Source organism: Dreissena polymorpha, chromosome 11 (genome assembly GCF_020536995.1).
Source record: "Dreissena polymorpha isolate Duluth1 chromosome 11, UMN_Dpol_1.0, whole genome shotgun sequence".
NCBI lineage: Eukaryota > Metazoa > Mollusca > Bivalvia > Myida > Dreissenidae > Dreissena > Dreissena polymorpha.
Genome location: NC_068365.1, coordinates 23,950,733 through 23,966,270, shown reverse-complemented (window position 1 = coordinate 23,966,270; position 15,538 = coordinate 23,950,733). Strand labels below are relative to the sequence as shown.

The following is a 15,538-nucleotide window of genomic DNA, read 5'->3' as shown; positions in this document are numbered from 1 at the left end:
GAAGTGTTACTTCAGTCATGATATCCATTAGAAGCTTTGTGAATACTGGCCCAAGTAAGGCACACAAGTTCTACACAACGCATCCTTACCTGACTGGTTGGGGCTTCCCCCCGACAGAACTGACACTGTCCCATCTCCTGTCATCCCTCCGATGCCTGAGTCTGGATTCGAATCCCGTCCAAAACTATCACGGACTCCATCCCGAGAGCCTCTGTCACAGTCTGACGCCTTATTCACACATTTAGACTGGTTAACATTCCCACCACAGTGGCCTTTGTATTCACCACTAAACATTTCTTCTGCACCACAACACTCACTATTTTCATTACCACTGCTCAATTTTTCGCTGACCTTGCAATTCCCTCTTGAATCATCGTGAAACCCTTGATCGTTCTCGTGCATACTTCCAGTCATAGAAATCGCATCAGGTGAAATGGGTAGATTCTCTAGCATTCTTTTGATTGAGTCACTGTCAAACTCGAGGTGGTAGGTGGGAGTAAGTGGAGTCTGAGGGGTCAAAGGTTCGGGGGGTGAAGGCCATTCCGGAGATTCCGAGTGCCGAGAACCCCGGGGGGAGTCTGGTAACAACCTCTGAGGCTGAGGCGCCAGTATTCGAATGCAGTCCTTGTGAACAGTAACACCAGTGCTGTGATTTTCATTCTCGTTTTCTACAGGACTGGTTACCTCGTACTCATTCTCAGTATGCTGTGTTGCTATGGTAACACTTTTTCTTCCATTTTCTGCTTCGATGTTACGGGGGTCGTCCACTCTGCCAATGAAAGCAGTCTCTACACATATGTTCTCTGCTGTTTTTGATGTCGGCCGTCTGAAGGAACCAAAAGCAGACTGTCTGGTTCCCGAGTCAAACAGAACTCCCTCCCCTGACAACGGTCCTGCAGACGCAGACCGGGTACCATGGTAGTGTTCCGAACTATTTGCACCAACATTTCCACACTGAGGTTCAGAACTGTCACGATCATACGTCACTGAGGAGGACATAGTGGACGACTTCAAAATGCTCCTAGGTTGAGATTTGGAGCCTGAGTTAGACTGTGCTCGAGGGATAGTTGCAGCTTTGTCAGACTTGTTGTACAAGTCATGGTCACCAGAGGGCGTAATGCATTCACAAGGCTCTACTGTGTTTAAATCGTACGGACTTGAGACCGCTCGTTGTGTGTCGTGTATGGGGGAATTGGGGGAGGATTCTGCCTTCCCTTTACCCTTGAAAACACAGAACATTTTGATTAAAAAGATGACAGACCTAGAAAATCAGTGGGGAGGTCAAGCAACTTACTGATAAACAAGGCTTGATGAAGTTTTTATTCTTTATTTCAAAGACTGAACAATATTTTCCATCAGCACATTCAATAACCGAGCAACTTTACTATGGTATTTTCCTGAACTAAACAGTTTGGACTTATCAGACGTAGACAAAAAAACTACAACTTTTCCTTAATAATAAAATCGTTGTGTATGCATAAAACTATTCCTTCATATAGAAACAGACATTATTTATGTGGCAGAATTATTTCCCATGAAATGTAACAGAACACAACACTTTAATACCATCTCATTTAATGGCTTGAAAAATTCCCACTGGCTACGAATGCAAAAAGTATATGTTTTTATTTTCACAGTCAGTAGCAAAACCAGGTATCTGATGTTTAGAACAGTGGTAAAATACATGAATTGACACTCAAAAGATCATGAATTTCATTAATTAGGGAACATACACTGCATTCATGCAATTTCCTAAGACAAATGCACTGTCTGCTGCAAGTTACACCAGTCAGGGGCCATAAAACTACAGTCTGGGAAAGGTTTAACTGCATTCAACAATTGTTCTGACATACAACTGCAACTGTTTATGTTTAATTGGCTAATTACACGGTTTATTGCATTTCATAATGAGACCAGTCTGAGACAACAATATTGCCTTGTGCTTTATATTTCAATTCTTTCACAATTCTTCCTGAAAACAAACACACATAAGTTCTTTATGCTGAACAAGGCCACTTTCCTCAAAGACTTTGTGTGTTTGCTCAAGTCACAAAACAGTTGTGTTCATTTGTTTATTTGGTAGCCACATTTAACATTATTTCATTCATATCCCAGTGGTCAGTTAACTAGACCTAGAAGGACAATCGCCATAGTAATAATTTCATAACCAATCCCTACACAAGTAAGTTTAGATGTAAAGGGATCAAACTTGGCAAATCTCCTGCCTCGACTGAACTTTTGTTTACAAGGAATCCATTTCGTCAAATTTTTTCATAAAAGCCAAGCGTGTCATACCTAATTAACCTGTGCAGACTGCACTTAAGAAAGAGTGCATTTTGTTGAAGCTTATGATACAGTCAAACCTGAAAACAGCGGTCAGTCAAGGAAATGACCAAAGTGACAGTTGTCCACAGGTGACCGTTGAATTCAGATCACAATTTTAAGATGGTTTGTCAGTTGGTAGTATTGCTACGTCGTTACCCCACCCAATCGTTTGCATACAGTGTAAAACAAAGGCTCATTGCCGTTAACTAAGCATTATAACAGAATTAACTTACGTGTGTACATTGAATAATAAAGAATCATATCTTATAGATTGATTTAATTTCATATTGTTAAACTAAAGCAATGACTTTATCAACGCTGGTATAATTGTTTACTCATGCATCTTGTTCATTCAGTAAATAAAGCTTGTCATGTGCTGATGACGTCACGTCCGTACAAGTCTAAAACGCGGATTCGCTGTCATGGACCGATAGTACGGTGTGATTTTACCGTTCTAATTCAACACACAAAAAGCATAATTTCTCGCTTACGCTTGAGCACACTCTGCACTTGCGTATGTCAAACACAGAGCTCACTTGCTATTACACACGAACTTTTTCCAGATTCAAACAGTTTCAAACACTTGACCCGCCCCTCTAATGTGAGGAACTTACGTTAACCACTCATTGTTATTCCGTGATTTATTATTCCGATTGCTTTTAAAAGTGTTGTGTACGTTAGAAATCTCTTTTAAAGAATGATCCGAAAATGTTATTTTCAAATTGATACTCAATGTTGTAAGTACAATGTACTAATTAGCGGTCATTTAATTAGCGATAGTTAATTTTAACGTGTCACAAACTCTGACATATTTTTTTTTGAAGATACCCCCACAATTATCCCTGGAAAACAAACCGTCTCAACACCTTATTATTTGTTTACTCGCAGCGGGTGGCTTTTATAATATCAAAGACAATTACCTCTATCAGACGCTTTCACCGCAAAATAGACGGACAAATGATGTGCTGTGTTTTTAATTTTTGCGACTCGAGACGACTGACGCGTGACCTTTGATTTCAGGTCAAACATGAATTTCAGAGTGGAAAATAGTGGCCGTTGGCCGTTATGGACAGGTGGCCATTATTTTCAAGTGTAATATAGAGTGTTTTTTGTCGGAGGGATTCCAGACTGACTGTTGTCTGCAGGTGACCGGTAAAGTCAGTCGGCCGTTAGGTTAGTTTCGACTGTATGTCATTTTATAACTGCTAATGTCCAAGCAAAGTAATGGTGGTTTCTCACCTTTGGAGGACTCAGTCTCAGAGAGTTCGCTGATGACGCCTTCCTTACATACTTCTGTGTGGTCACCTTAAGGAAAACCAATGGACCAATCAAATTCAAGTGAAATTTCAATTACCATTCAAATTGCTGTAAATGGTAAGTGACCAATTAAATTACTATGACCAATAAATTTTGTGTAGAAATCATTTACCAATCTCACTAATTACTGTGAAAGAGAAACGAAAAATCTCATTACTGTAGATGTTCACTGACCATTTCTATTTAAATAAATCAATTTAAAAGCATATTTTAAAAAAAGAACAAGTTTCTTTTCATAATTAATTGGTAAATTAATAATTATTTTGAGTCCTTATGTTAAGAAATAAATATTTACCACCAGTGTTTCAAATAGACACGTCAATACAAAACAGCATGATTTATTGGTGAAATCATATTCGTTCTAGATAATTTCCATATTCATTATTAACGCTTGTGCTTGATTGGTCATTGTCGGCTCGGGTACTACTTACATGTACCCCGGGTACTCTTAAGTATACTTACATGTACCCTGGGTACGGTAAATATACTTAATCGTACCCGGTAGGTATTAGACTGTACCCGAGTTGTATTCCCGCCTAAAATCCGATGTCGTAACGCGCTACCAATTATCTTAAACAAACTTCTCTTTATAAAAAAACTGTATCAACATGCATCTTGAGTATGAGTTTCGATAATTTAGAGGCCATTTTATAGAAAATTGATATAAATGTGAATATAATTAATTAAAAAATAGCCGACAACGACCGATTTAGTGTTAAATTTCCCGGGTACGTTTAGTATATTTACCGTACCCGGGGTACATGTAAGCAAACTTAAGAGTACCCGGGGTACATGTAAGTAGTATACCCGATCCGACAATGACCAATCGAGCTTATTAACCCTATTCATTTAATGTATTTGTGCATACCCATACAAAACATGCTTTATTACTGATATTGTGGTTCATTCATGAATGATACCAGATACTCCTCTGGAACAGTTTTGTCTTCCCTTAACCCTTTGCATGCTGGGAAATTTGTCGTCTGCTAAAATGTCGTCTGCTGAATTTCTAAAATTAGCATTTTCTTCGATTTTTTTCAAAGAATATTATCAGAATAGCAAACAGTTTGGATCCTGATGAGACGCCACGTTCTGTGGCGTCTCATCTGGATCCAAACTGTTTGCAAAGGCCTTCAAAATTCGGTTCCCGCACTGAAAGGGTTAAGTCAAAGTTCATAATGAAAGCATCAAATTGCTATTTACTAAAGTTTATCAAACTATAAAGAACAATATTAAACAAAGATACATACATTTCCGAAAGAAGGAAACACAGTATTCCGAACATTGCCAATAAACCATGATGTACATGTATAAAAGTAAACAAAAGTAATGTATTATCCATGTATATATTTGAATTTAGAAAATATTCTTTTAGAACTAAAGTACGTAAAACATTCTTGATGAAACATAAACTGTACTCACCAAATAATGGTGTGAATTCAACTACTTAATACCACTAAACACCAATTTAAAGTGATTTTAAACTATAAATCAGCATTCACCAAAATATTATTCACTCTATAAAATTGATTAATATGGTTGGAAGATTTTCCCACATACTTCCCACAGAGAGCATGCATTCATATATGTACAATAAACACAATTCAACAATAGCGTGCAACTACAATAAACAATTATTCAATGGTTAATTACCAGTATTGAAATACTAATAATCCCTTTAAAACTCACATAAAAATGATTGCATGACCATGGGTGCAAAATTGTGTTGCATGAGAAGGAATAATTAACTTATTGTGCTAGTTTGTGAAGTTTTCCTTTTGTGTGTTTTTTCCTCCAAATAAACAAATGGAAAAAACACAATACACAAAGTTGTGGTTTGATAAAGGGTAGTCGCAAGACATGTTTTATCTAATTTTTGTTAAATGCATCAAAATATGTATCTCCTATTCTCATTTGTCATATCATTCCACATCTGCATTACCTTAAAATACAGTTACTCTATGGCACCCATCATTGATCAGCTTTGTTAAACTATTGTGAAGTAAGGATTCACACAAGGGGGATGAACTTTGTAAAGAAATCCACAATTATTTCAGAGTTAACTCCCTTGTGCAATACTGACATACTGATCAAACAAATATTGGCTGTCTAGATGAATGATTGCTGCTAAATTTAAATATATTTTTAATGAAATAACTGCACCTTTAACCTTTTGTCTTTTTGCTTTTCCATCATTTAGTTTAATATTGCTTGCATAGTTCGTTATAATGTTCATTCGATGGGTGTTAATCCTATATTCTTACAATAAGTGACAAATGCATCATTCCTGTTACTTTGTTCATGTGGCTATCTTCACTTAACATGGTCAGGTATGGTGAATTAGAATACCTACCAAACAAAAGTCAAGGAAATGCTAAGCATCTGCAGGTGTCATTTACTTGAATACTAAGTGTACAACAATCACAAAAACAATAAGCCTCTGTAGGTATGGGGAAGTAGATTAGCTTACTGCATTATAGTCATGGAAACAAAAAGCATTGGCAGGTGTCATGAATTAAAACACTTACTGAACAACTGTCATACAAAAACTAAGTGTCTGCAAGTGTCAGGAAGTTGAGAAGCTTACCAAACAAAAGTCACAGAAAGGCTAAGCATTAACAGTTTGGGGAAGTTGAGTAGCTTACTGAACATGCATGATTAAAATGCTTATCATCAACAGGTATGGTGAATTTAACCCTTTTCCCTGTAAGAAGCAAAGTGACAATGGCTTTTGAAACCTGTATTCAACCAGAACAGCTTGTGATCGAGTAACTCACAGTCTGTTCAGGTTTTATGCTGTTTGCTGCTAATCAGTATTTAAGGGTTGGAAATGAAGCTTTTAAAACTTTAATTTAGTAAGAAGTTTTTTTTAATAAATTTAACTTTCTATGGGACTACTAATGCGTCAAAATACATATCTAAGTGGTAAATGGTTAAGTAACTTACTGAACAACAGTCACGGAAACGCTTGGCATCAGCGGGCGTGGTGAAGTTGAGCCCCCATTCGCTACCATTGCCCTGGTCACGCCAGTGGACAAAGCTGTCAGTTGCAGGGCAGAGAATTGTACCTAGCAACAATAAAATGAATGCACATGACTTAAAGTATGTGTGAAAGTGATGCTGCAATACTCATCAGATATTTAACTCTTTCAGTGCGGGAACCGAATTTTGAAGGCCTTTGCAAACAGTTTGGATCCAGATGTGACGCCACAGAACATGGCGTCTCATCTGGATCCAAACTGTTTGCTATTCTGATAGTATTCTTTGAAAAAAAATAAAAGAAAATGCTAATTTTAGAACTTCAGCAGACGACATTTTAGCAGACGACAAATTTCCCAGCATGCAAAGAGTTAAGGCTCAACCATTAACAGGTTTATGTATATTTAAAACAGCATCACATTTGGCAAATCATTTGAACATGTGGGTATGATGCTTTGAAAACAAATGAATTTTGATTTCTAATTAATGTGGGGATAACAGTAACTGTTGTTATAAACATTTGCACAAAAAAGCCAATACTCAATACTAGCTTGCTGAACAAGGTAATCTGAAAGAGTACCCCATGAAAAGTTGAACAAGAGGCTCATGAGGGCCTGAATCGCTCTACTGGCTGGAATCTTCAATATTGCAAAAGTTATGGCAAAATGTTAAAGATTTTCATTTTTTTCTCAAATTCAAGGGGAGATAATTCTGGACTTATAACTCCGATATTGCTTGTTTTCAATAGGGTTTGACTCATCATTCAGATAAAGACACTGTGCAAGTTGGGAAATAATTGGATGAAAACCGTGGACTTTATTGTGTAAACAAGCCTTATTTCACAATTTTCTCAAATTCAAGGGGAGATAATTCTGGACTTTTTACTCTGATGTAACCCATTTTCAATAGGGTTCGAGTCCTCATTAATATAAAGACACTGAAGAAGTTTGAAAAGAATCGGATGAAAACTGTGGACTTTATTGCGTAAACAAGAAAAAGTCTAATGCACGCACGGACCACGGAAACCACGCCATGACATAAGCTCTTCAGGCCTTTGGCCAGTAGAGCTAAAAATTGTCACACAGTGGTGTTAACTGTGTCTGAGTCAAAACTTAATACCAATTAAAGAATGATCATGTAGTACAATGATAATAATTCATCATATTTGTAGACCTGAAACTGCATGGAAAGAATGTAAGTGGGAATAATGCATCATGCAGCTCCCTACTGCTTGGAATTGCCAATAAGAGTTGCACTTACACATTGAAAATGCCTCATTATGAAGTTTTTATAGAAGTGAGTGACTTTGCAGTGTGTTGGGGGTTTCAAACATGTAACAGATATTGGGAAAACCTGGAGGAACAATTTCAATGTTGAATATCTTCTCCTCATCATGTGTTTTCAAGTTCTTCTAAATATGACCCTTGCTTTAGGAAAACAGGCTATAATACATATGCCTAAAGAGTCATTCCAGATTAACCTGTCCAGCCTGCAAAGGCTCATCAGGAACCACAATTTTTGCTTTTATAGATTAACAAGAGCCATGTTAACACGGCCATCCCCGCCGAAATGTGTTTGCTTGTATGAGAACATTTGTCATCTATTTATATTTCAAGGATCAATTAGTCATATAGTGTTGGAGATATGCTGTAGAGAATAAAATATATGGAAGTTAATCCCTTCAGTAGATTTAGAGCTAATCCCTTCAGTTGATTTAAAGTAATGCTCCGGACAAAACGGATACACATTTACTATGAAATTAATTAAAGGGAAATAATTAAAAAACTACGGCCGATAGAGTTATGTTTCATGTTAACTGCACTTCTCCTAGTTGCCATCTGTTTATATTTCAAGTAAATCCCTTCAGTAGATTTAGAGTTATGCTCCGGACAAAAATTTACTTTGAAATTATATAAAGGGAGATAATTTACAAACTAAGGTAGATAGAGTTATGGTTATTGGTCACTGCACTTCTCCTAGTTGCCAGGGTTTAAAGTAAATCCATAAATAGATTTGGAGTTATGCTCTGGACAAAGTTTTGGACGGACAGACGGAGACTTTTACTATAATTATACCCTACCGAAATTTTGGTGGGGATAAAAAAAGATGAAAACTCTTTTAAATGAAATACCAGTCTAGGCGGAAAGTGATTTCTCTTGTGAAGCTGCACAGGTTGATCTGTGATTACACTTAAAGCAGATGCATTAATCTTGATTTTCAAGAGCAAGGTTCATATTTTGTTCATAAGGTATTCAGTGCATTACAAGCAAACTTGTGTTCATTGCTCATCATTGTCTCATAACGTTTGTACACTCGTTTCTTGACATGGTCCATTGTTCTAAACAGGAAAGTTTTCATTAAAATGAAACAACCTGTAACATTATCACAGATACCTGTCTGAATACAAATTTTTCACATTCCTGGTTCAGCAATCTTTACATCAAATGTTTACTCCATAAGTTTGTTTTTCAACTTATAGTTCAAGTTCTTAATGAAGATGCATTCCGCACAAAAACAAACATACCTGGTTGAACGATCTTTATGTCGAATATCTTTTCCACATGTTTGTTATACGCGGTCACCTGGAAGACAGTTTTTGGCGTGTCCTCGATGCATGTGATGTTGATAGGGACAACGTCTTCCGAGACCCTCTTCCATTGCATGAAGTCGCCGCTTCCCTTCACAGCAAATATCTCTGCCCATAGTCTGAAACACAAACAAGGAATAGGTGGATCATTAAGTTAAAATGCAGGGGAGGACCCCGTTTAAGGGGTTCAACAAAAATCCTCTTTTAGAGCCAAGTGAAGAACTATTTGCCAAATTATCATGGCATTGAAAGGGAGGAAAATCAGGGGTAGAAATGATGGTGGACTTTGTTAACTTTAACATGACAAAGTTCAAGCGTATTACACTTGTGTCACTGACCTTGATATATTTAAGTACCAATATAAGGAATGTATAAATTTTTGTACTGGAAGCAGTTTTTACCAGAAGCGTACCTCACAAAGTATACTGTTAAAGTCTCTTTAACCTTGTGCAACATGTTCATATCAATATACTCACTCTCCAGCTTCTTTAGCAGTGGTTTACAATGTATATGTGTGTCTAAGGAAAAAGCTTTGAAATGAAAAAGTTTATTTCAGGCCTACTTAAACAAGAAACCGTCGGAGATGGGTGATGCTCCCCAAAGGTTTTTTTGTCACAATATTGCACTATATTTTCAGATAAAAGGAAACGTCTTGAGGGCACAGTAGTTGGGGGGACAAGATTTTTTTATATAAAATTTCAAAGGGCCATAACTCTGTGAAAAATCATCCGACCAGATCCCACTGATAATATGCACATCTCCTCTTGGTAGTGAAGCTTCCCATAAAGTTTCATTGAATTCCGGTCATTAGTTGCTGAGAAATAGCCCGGACAAGAATTGCACTATATGTACAGTTAATGGACAATTTCAAAGGGCCATAACTCTGTGAAAAATCATCCGACCAGAACCTGCTGATAATATGCACATCGCCCCTTGGTAGTGAAGCTTCCCATAAAGTTTCATTGAATTCCGGTCATTAGTTGCTGAGAAATAGCCCGGACAAGAATTGCACTATATGTACAGTTAATGGAAAATTTCAAAGGGCCATAACTCTGTGAAAAATCTTCTGGCCAGAACCTGCTGATAATATGCACATCTCCTCTTGGTTGTGAAGCTTCCCATAAAAGTTTCATTGAATTCCGGTCATTAGTTGCTGAGAAATGGACGAAGCGGCGACTATATGCTCCCCCCAAAATTTGGGGAGCATAAAAAGATAAGCAACAAATATGAAACCCATGACTATTGTGGTTTTAGAGACAATTTTTGTAAGTTTTCTTTTTAAAATCTATTTTAAGCTCTGGTGACCTACATGCAACAGATCAGAAAAATTTGAACAACTTTGAAAGAAGAGTCCCCCAAAGATCATTCCTGTAAAGTTTCATTAAAATCAGACAAAATAAATGGTTCCAATGGAAAAGTCATTGGAAGAAAACCTTCACAGACACATGCACACAATTGGCTCACAGACAACGGACAACCCGGGTTCCTTAAAGTTTAACATGAGAAATATGCGCTCAAGTGAGATATCAATATTGACAGTAATTATTATTTTATTATATTATATTCTAGTAATAATAACGAACATAACAATGATTTTGTATGGTTTAAGTCATTATTTGCATCAATTTGTGTACTCAAACATAATTATGTTCCATTTTCCTGAGTTTTTCTGATTCATTAATCTGCAATCATCCATCAATAGTACGCTATTAATATTAATCACACACCATCTCTGATAGAATCAAGTAAATTGATGTCAATATTTACACATGGCCAGCTGTTACTTAAAAGCTTCTTTTATCAGGCATTTTGTATCAGCTGTTTAACATATAAGCTTACATGTAATAAAGCAGAGTTAACAGTTTTGCATACAAAACATGGATTTTATAATAACAGCATATTCTTTGTTTTACGTTTAATTTAATAAATTCATATGCAGATAGTTTATTATAAATTACATGAACTTTCTGCAAACTCACATAGACCATACGCAGATTATCAACCAATATATGAGCCGTGCTCTGTGAAAAGGGGGGACAATGCATGTGCGTAAAGTGTAGTCCCATATAAGCCTGTGCAGTCCGAACAGTCTTATCAGGGACGACACTTTCCACTTTAATGATATTTTCTCTTTAATTAAAGTCTCTTCTTAACAAAAATTCAGTTGAGGAGGAAAGTGTTGTCCCTGATTAGCCTGTGCCGACTGCACAGGCTAATCTGGGACTACACTTTCGCACACGCATTAAACTCACTTTTAACAGAGCACGTCCCATATTCTTTATTTCATTTATGAGCCACTTTACAAGAGTAATTTTGGGTTACATCACTCAATATCATCCAACCAAGATGAAAGTGAAAAGCAGAACAATATTCATAAATAATTTAACAGTGTATGGAATAACACTGCATTACCCAATCCATTCCACACTTCCACGTGTACCCCCATCATTTGTTATACCAGTTACAGTAATATAATGACTTCCATTTCCACTAGGCTGTCATCATAAAATGTGATTACTCAATCGATATTTGCAATCTATAGTCTTGGGAATAGTGTTTTCTGAAAGTTTCCTCTGTTATTCTACTCCAGTTTGACATTTCAAAGTCTGGCTACTAAGTGCAGGTTTAAGACATTAACCGTTTTTTGGCTCTAAAAGGTTCACCATTGAAGGAGATTGGACATTCTCAAAGGTATTGTTGAATTGAGATGAATAATCCAGTCAAGTAGCTCTCAATAGAATGACTCCAATGACAACATGTAGAGCTATCAGTTTGAATACACCGTAAAATGTTTTAGTAAGTGAAGCACCCACAAAACTTCAACTTAAGAAGTTAACTTGAGATATAATATTATATTCATGAGCATACATGAAATGACTTGTGTCTTAAGAACATGAATGCACCACCATATTGGGAAGGCTCACATGTAGGAAATGTTTTGGAGGATTGCCTGTTCACCATCCTTTAACTCTTTCAGTGCGGGAACCAAATTTTGAAGGCCTTTGCAAACAGTTTGAATCCAGATGAGACGCCACAAAACGTGGCGTCTCATCTGGATCCAAACTGTTTGCTATTCTGATAGTATTCTTTGAAAAAAAATCGAAGAAAATGCTAATTATAGAAATTCAGCAGATGACATTTTAGCAGACGACAAATTTCCCAGCATGCTAAGGGTTCAATGAGTGGTACAAAGATATGCCATATATGTGCAATCTGGTCAGGAGCTACCCTGTTCACTATAAAGTCACACAAAGTTTTATGGTCTATTATAAAGACAGGTGTTACAATTTTCGAGGCGGGGAGTAAGTTTATAAGTTCACTACACAGTATATTTACTCTACATTTTATTTACACACTACGAGAATAAATATATACACAATGAATAAGTCTCTCATACTCCTTCTCTCTTTACATCTCAACGGTCCATTCAACTCTCTGCCTCAGCCTCTCTCTCAACCTGGCTTTTCATACAATTCTGCCCACCATCCCATATTTGGATGTGTGGACAGACACAGATTGGACCTAGCATTTAATTGGTATTTATTATTGCAAGTGTTGACATATTTGACAAGCAGACTATGCAAGCACCAGAACAGACCAGTGTTGCTAATCTTTATTACAAATTGATGACCAACTGGTATCCTGTTCTGATAACAAATGGCCACCATGCCACATGGCATCAAACAGAGCAGTCTAAATTGAAATCATATACTAAAATTACAACACTGGGTAGCTCCTGATCACACTAATGCACCAGCTTCGAATAGCGCACAAGACCCATTTCTCATGAATAAACTAAAATATGGGTGAATAAAAAAGCCTCTTTTGGAGACCTGCAAGCAAGAGAAAATTATAGGAATTATTGCGGGATAAGGTAGACCTAAAGGTATACATAGTACTTAAATGTACTACCTCGCTACATGTATATGAGCTTGCTTTTATAGCTTACGTGGTTGAGCATAAGCATTCATGAGTAAATAAAGACCAAAGTTTACAAATGCTTATTAGGGAAAACACGCCAATTAATTTCACACAGAAAGATTGCTCATGAACTTTCACAAACTATAAGACATACCGGTAAGTAAAGGCCTAAAGGGGTTAATAAGTCAAGAATAATGAAAACATAATCAATGTATATCAAAGATTATACATAACACAAATATATATATTACCTTAAATAATCAAAATCCAGACTTAACATATTAAAACAAACTCAAAGAGGTTCCTAGACTCCTTAATACTGATTCAATCTGCCCAGGAAAATGCTCATTAATACTCAGTTTTTCGTTTCAGGACAGGAACCAAATGCTGTGCCAACAAGAAGCATTTCACATTCATGGGTCCTTAATCCCAGAACTAGAATTTAAATCAAAGGCTTGGAGCTCTACCAAATGCCTCACAGTACTGATCAAACAGAATTATGCATAGTATTAAAATCATTACTGGAATATGATACAAATCATATATTTTAAGGATTTGGTAAAACTGCTCTACATCTACCAAGTACTACCGTAAATTCGCGAATATAATACGCCCTCGTGTTTAATACGCACCCCCAACTTTGGTCCAAATTTTTTGGTAAAAATTCAAAATCCGAGTAAAATACGCACTAAAAAATTCAGTGTCCGAAATCGGCCATGACACTGTCATTTCCGAAAAAAATGTATTCACACTTGTTAAAATAAAATTTCAGATAGAAGATTCCTGTTTAAAGTGATCGCTGTCATCTGTTCTCCCACATGTTAAATGTCTTTATATATTTTCTCCATTAAGTTTATTTGAACGTATTATTTTAAACAATAACGACATTTAGAGCAATACCGGTAATTATTGACCATATCGGCAAGCTATTGCATTCCCAGTACACATTACGTTCGACAGTGTTTACACCCACTCTAATTTTCGCGCGCTTTTAGACAAAGACTTGACAGGAAAATACATGAGAAATAGATTTGCTAGCGTAAGCGTCGGGTAAGCAACAAAATGGGGAAAATATATTTTTGTGTTGTGAAAATAGCAAACCAATTTGGCGTTATCACACATCTGTTTCACAGTGCTACCCCGGTATATTGATCGCGATGTGTTATCGGGCCGTTGTCATGACAGTTGCATAATAAATATCTGTCTATTGTTTATATTACCGTTGATTGTTTTATTAACGCAAACATATGGTTAATTTGATACCAATGTGACAATTTTGAGACAATACACGGGTCCCGCTGACAAGCGATGGCCCTTCTCAGCACCTTTACCGATAACACATGGGCCACCTGCTGACACCCGGGTCAAGCAGTCAGCAAAAGAAAGAAACAGAGACGCTGTTTTTTTATAACATTTAATTCCATTTGACAATATTCAGAAAGATGATAATTATAATTATAAAATAATAAGTATTATTATTATTATTATATATATAATATCGATGGTTGGTCTATTAAGCATGTACGGTACTATACGGTGTAGCCGTGACAATTACCGTAAGCACAGTTGCCCCCCTTTGATGTAATTGTGTAATTCAAAATGGCTTACGCGCAGCGAATTACAACGATTAAGTTGAACATTTTCACAGGAAAATTTTTGTTCTGATCTAAATTCGTATATTATACGCACCCCCTACTTGAAGAAAAATTTGGCAGGTAAAAAAGTGCGTATTATATTCGCGAATTTACGGTAAGTACGTAGATGCCTGTCAATGTTTTTTCGATTTTTTTTTAGAATGCCATTCTTATTGTTGTTTATGTCACAAAGATACGCCTGTAAAAAAATTCAAGAACAGATTGGACAAAGTATTACTGATTTCTGTTTATTTTACATTTAAACTAGAATTCTGACCTTGAACTCTGAACTGGGGGGTTGGGTTTTGCATGTCTCACTCCATGTGAAGAGTTATTTGAAAATTCTAGTTATGCTCAAATGTTTTTACCGTCAACGTTTTATTGTGCCCATGACATAAGTCTTGTGCGCTACACTCTTTCAAATGGTGCCTATAATTTTTGCCAAGGTATAAGAAAATCAGTCAATTCTGGACAAACTTTTAATCTACATAATGTGTATGGAGTTAATTTCTGTATTTGACCTTGAATTGTTACCTTGACATTGGACCTAGGGACCTGGTACTTATTATTGACACTGTCTCACAACCATGGTCTCTGATGCCAAGTTATTATATATAGAGAATATTATGTGAGTGTCGGATAGAGATCAAGTTTATCATGCGAGGCTGAGAAACATGTAGTGCGAGGCTTGCCAAGCGCTACGAAGTTTCGAGCCAAGCATGATAAACTTGATCTCTATCCGACACTCACATAATATTCTATTTATCCTATTATT

General features: G+C 36.5%; 1 protein-coding gene across 8 annotated transcripts in view; it reads right to left on the bottom strand.

The window, feature by feature from the left end:
- The window catches only part of LOC127850214 (protein still life, isoform SIF type 1-like), a 353,922-nt gene that overhangs the window by 317,819 nt on the left and 20,565 nt on the right, over positions 1 to 15,538 (bottom strand). For all 8 annotated transcript variants that reach the window (XR_008035134.1, XR_008035135.1, XR_008035136.1 and 5 more), the window contains exons 2-5: positions 9,146 to 9,327; positions 6,589 to 6,710; positions 3,565 to 3,630; positions 90 to 1,221 (exon numbers count right to left, since the gene is read on the bottom strand). Coding sequence is in view for 5 of the 8 variants with exons in the window: in XM_052383073.1 (XP_052239033.1) it covers positions 90 to 1,221; positions 3,565 to 3,630; positions 6,589 to 6,710; positions 9,146 to 9,327 (1,502 nt within the window). In the remaining 3 variants the exon portion in view is untranslated. The remainder of the gene's footprint in view (positions 1 to 89; positions 1,222 to 3,564; positions 3,631 to 6,588; positions 6,711 to 9,145; positions 9,328 to 15,538) is intronic.